The following is a 4,915-nucleotide window of genomic DNA, read 5'->3' as shown; positions in this document are numbered from 1 at the left end:
TAGAACAAACATAAATTCAATAACATATCAAATCCTAACCATTATAGTGTGCAACCCGTTATAACCACAATTTTCCAACAAACAAGGGTTTCGAGAAGGCGCCTCTACGCAATCTTCTCCCACTTCTGTCTTAAAATACTATTCTAGAAAAAGTAAGTCGAACATAAAACTTAGACAATTAATTATAATTAGAGATAGAAAACTTACCTGAAACACAGATGCATAGAATACGAAAGAAGCAAAATCTAATTAATCTCAGAGAAATACCACCGTCCTAATAAAAAAGAAAATTTATTAAACTCACAAAGTGAAACTAACTACTTCAACAAACTACACAAAGTCATCCACCAACAATGTCGACCACCCTTAATCTCATCCTACTTAACCTACATTAACTTAATTATAATGTCTATTTATGATAAATTAACATAAGAAATCCTAATCACAAACTTCATTACCCTATTTTAATCAATAATTTGATAATAAATTACAAAACAAAATCCTAGACTCACAAAAAGAATTTGAAAAAAATAAAAATCACAATCCAAACCCTAATCACAAACTCCATTACCATAATATAATCAATAATTTCGTAAAATACCTAACCAAACCCTAAAGTCACACAAAAAATCTGAAAAATAGTAAAAAAAAAATATTTCAAATTATAATCACAAACTTCATTACACTAATTTAATCAATAATTTCATAAACTATTTAGCAAGAACTCTAAACTCACATAAAAATATTAATAAAATTAAAAAACTATGTTAAAATTATCTTTGATAGTGGCTGCAGGATGCTGGAAGCGTGGTGGTACTCGTAGTGACTGTGACACCGATGGCAATGGCCACCGAAAACAGCGGTGGCGTTCCCAACTTTCCCAAAAGTGACCAACAGCTCCAGCGGCGAAAACGTCTAGTGGCGGCGGCACTAGAGGCTTTGGCAAGTGATGGCAATGCTGACAGTACCTCCTCCAACAAGAAAACACGAGAGGAGAGAGAGTCAACTCGGACAAGTAAGGGTGGAAGGTTCGCGTTTGAATTTTAAACCAGTCTTGTCGTTAGAATACTCTGACGGTAAATTAGTCAAACGCAGTATTTTACTAAAGCGATTTACTGTCAAAAATATTCGACGGTAAAGTTGGCACCAAAAAATTATATTTCGTGCCACTAATCACCGTCGGATTTAGCGTTAGAATATAAAATTCGATGGTAAATAAACATTTTGGGAAATCCAACCTGCCTTGTATCCGACGCAAAACCTGACGCTAAATCCGCCAGTAATCATTGCCGCTAAATCCGATGGTAACTCCAACGGTACTCAGCATTTTTCTTGTAGTAAGGACAGTGTACTCAAGATACGTATATTATTTAATAATTTAACTACAATATTACGTACTCATATTATTCTACTCGTACGATTAATTTAATATTTAATTTAAAAATATAGTTTTGTAATTTTTTTCTATTACTACTTATGAATCATCAGAACCTTTTATTTTATCTGACTGACTTACGTTCCTAACATGAGTTAAAAGTGTACACGTTGAAAAGTAGTGGATAATTGGAATTAGAAAAAGGCGTTATCAATTTCACCTTAATTCTAAGTGCTAACGGTTTGGAGTAGAATTCGTTAATACTAAACCAATTCAAATTTTAACTGTCTATTAATTTTAATATTTTTAAAATTAATATAATTTATTATGATTTAAATAGTATTCATTTAATTTTATTTATCAATTTAATTAATTTTTATTCAAAAATATCAATTTAAAATTATTTTTGTATTTGGTCTAATTTAAAATTTAAGGTAATTTACATAAATAAATTGTTTGGCTCCTAAATTTACACAATTACAACTTTATAAAGAAGAAGACGCAAATACATTTTTTCATATCTCTATAGAAATTACTACTGGCAGTAGCGGTTTACAGAGATATGTAATCCGCTACAGGTAGCCGCAGATTATGTGGTTGGAGTGCAATACAGAAACCGGTAGAGGCAGTAGCGATTTGTGTGTGTGAGATGCGTGCGTAAACCGGCAGTAGCGGTTTACAGAGATACGTAATCCGCTACAGGTAGCCGCAGATTACGTGGTTAGAGTACAATACAGAAACTGCTAGAGGCAGTAGCGGTTTATGTGTGTGGGGATGCGTGCGTAAACCGCTGGAGGCAGCAGCGGTTTACGTTGAGTATGTGTGAGCGTGGCTGCCTATATAAACCCCTCAAATGCATTGAGGTGGAGGAAGAGTGTTATTTCTCACAAATGGATGGTGAGAAAAGTTTTGTGGCTCTAGTGCATCGCTCTGGAAAAATTCAGAAGAGCAAAAGGCATGGTGTAAAATTTACGGATAGAGAACCGCTTAGTATTTTTATCCGGTCGTCGAGTACGTTGGCAGAGATTAAGCTCAGCATATTATGGAAGCTCGGTGCGTGTGGGACGAAGTGGGTAAAAAAGTTGTATTACAAAATTTTCATTGTCGTTATGTCAGCTGGTGTGAGATATGAGACCTTTGTGATAGGGTCTGATGAAGACTTGCAGGTCTTGTTTCACTACGTGCGGAGTTTTTCCGAGGTCAGAATACCCGAGCTGCTTGTGAAGTTGGAAGATGGTGTCGACAGCTCCGAGGCATCGGCGCCGAATCCTCAGTCGACGATGATCGGTGGTGCCTCGACATCGATGCCTGTGGTAGCAGCGACAGTTCTGATTCTTGATCCTCAACGTGTGCGGTTGTCCATGTTGATGTGCCTCCTGGTGTTCCTGATTTTGAATTTGAGGCTGGACCGGATCGAGTTGAGAATGCATCGATACAACCTTTCCAAAGCGGCCGACCCCCAGCTATACCTCCCCATGTCATCAAGATTCGCCAAATATGGCAACCACTGTATATGTACCCGGTTCGCACTCTTGTCCCCAAATAACTGAGTGGATAACAGCATCATGATGTAGGCACGTGCGTAAATACGAACAGTGTCCTCGGTCGCATCTGCTGGTAACATTCTAAACCTCTCATGGAACAATATAAAGTGGACTGTCATCTGCTTGACCTTATTCGATGGTGGAAGCTCACCGAATAGATCCTGAAACCACTCCTGCGCTGGTCGGCCACCCTCTATGAATTTCTCAAACTCTCCAAGGCAACCACTCAAGGCCTCCCCATCGACAGGTAACCCAATCTGAAACACCACATCTTGCAATGTCACTATGCACTCTCCAAAAGGCATATTAAAGGTGTGCGTCTCAGGGCGCCACCTCTCAATGAATGCACTGACCAAGGACTCGTCCAACAAGAACCAGTGACTGTTTAACCTGGCCAAGTGGTACAATCCAGCCCTCTCTAAATACAGGATGATCCTGTGATGCATGGACATATTTTGTTGCCGTCTCACACTATAGATACACCTAGTTGGCTGCACACAATATGAAAGATATACACGAAACAATTAAATTCTACTATCTATAACAAATCCCCCTATCTAATAACAACAAATTGCTTATACCATCACCAAACAAGGAAACAAATTAAACAATTAAACAATTAAACTATTAACCTATTAGTCAATCGTCAAATCAAATTGCGAAAAACATCTTTTTTTGGACTAATACAAAAACAGGTTGCACAATTAGATTAGCAGTTTCCGGTCCCCAAAATCGGTTGCTTTTAAAGAAGCCTTTCACGAAAATCGATTTAACCCAAAAAGAATGTAAAAAAAATTCTTATAAAAGTTAACATTCGGAAATTAACGGAACAAAAATTGCGATTCAAACCGATTCTCAAGTACAGCCCCACTACATTCTACATCCTAACATGCAAGGTCTAATTTCAAACTATAACGGTTAAATTATAAATTCTAATTCCTCTACCCTACATACCATTTTTCTAATTAATAAATGATAATTTTAAAAAAATAAAATAAAATATAACTGACCTCATCGGCAATGGCACCGGCAATATGGGCAACACCGTTCAGTCGGTACAAGCTCCGTTCTTCTGCCATGATATCCAGCTAGAGGTCACACTCAGATACCTCGGACTCACTCTCAAATTGCTCTGCCGAAGCTCTAGAATTTACTCTCTCTAGCCAAACGCAAGATCCACTCCAAATGAGGAATCCACGGTTGCCTTCCACAGTTTATATAGGCAACCACGCTCAACGTAAACCGCTGCTGCCTCCAGCGATTTACACACGCATCCCCACACACACAAACCGTTATTACCAGTAGCGGTTTATGCACAAGCGACCTTCAACAAAAGTCGCTACTGCCTCTAGCGGTCACTCCAACAATGTAATCCGCGGATACCTGTAGCGGATTACGTATCTCTGTAAAAATATATTTGTGTCTTATTCTTTGTAAAGTTGTAATTGTGTAAATTTGGGAGCCAAACAATTTATTTATATAAATTTTCCTAAAATTTAGGTGAAATTGTGTCCCACCACTAATTTAAAATTAGTGATTTAAAATTGCATACGTATTATTAAATAATAGTAACAAAATATATCCACTATATCCACTGTAATTAAAATTTTAAATTATTTTTTAATTTAAAATTATATTTTTAAATTAAATATTTAATTAATCATACAAGTAGAATAACACAAATACATAATATTATAGTTAAATCGCTAAATAAAATACGTATCCGGACTACACTAACATTAAATGCATTTTGGTTATATCTCGATTATTGAGTATTCGTTTTATGCACAACTGCGGTGACTAAGTACCCAAGATAAATTGTTTAATGTAATTTAGATACAGTACTCCATATATATAAAATTATGTACATCAATAAATATTATGTGTATTACGAATTTTAGTAAATAACATATTGAATTCATTTAAATAAAAAAAATTTCCTAATTTTTGATTAACTTATCTGTTATAATAAAATTTTAAATATTTAATAATTATT

The 4,915-nt window shown here is 35.9% G+C and overlaps 1 protein-coding gene across 1 annotated transcript; it reads right to left on the bottom strand.

Annotated features, from left to right (window-relative positions):
* LOC107627357 (protein MAIN-LIKE 1-like) lies at positions 2,718-3,998 on the bottom strand. Its single transcript, XM_016330199.1, has 2 exons — positions 3,930-3,998; positions 2,718-3,410 (listed from the first exon to the last, which is right to left on the bottom strand). Exons 1-2 carry the CDS (start codon positions 3,996-3,998, stop codon positions 2,718-2,720), a joined length of 762 nt encoding a protein of 253 aa, XP_016185685.1.

The sequence above is a fragment of the Arachis ipaensis genome, chromosome B02 (assembly GCF_000816755.2).
Source record: "Arachis ipaensis cultivar K30076 chromosome B02, Araip1.1, whole genome shotgun sequence".
NCBI classification, from domain to species: domain Eukaryota; kingdom Viridiplantae; phylum Streptophyta; class Magnoliopsida; order Fabales; family Fabaceae; genus Arachis; species Arachis ipaensis.
This window is presented reverse-complemented; position numbering and strand designations above follow the sequence as displayed.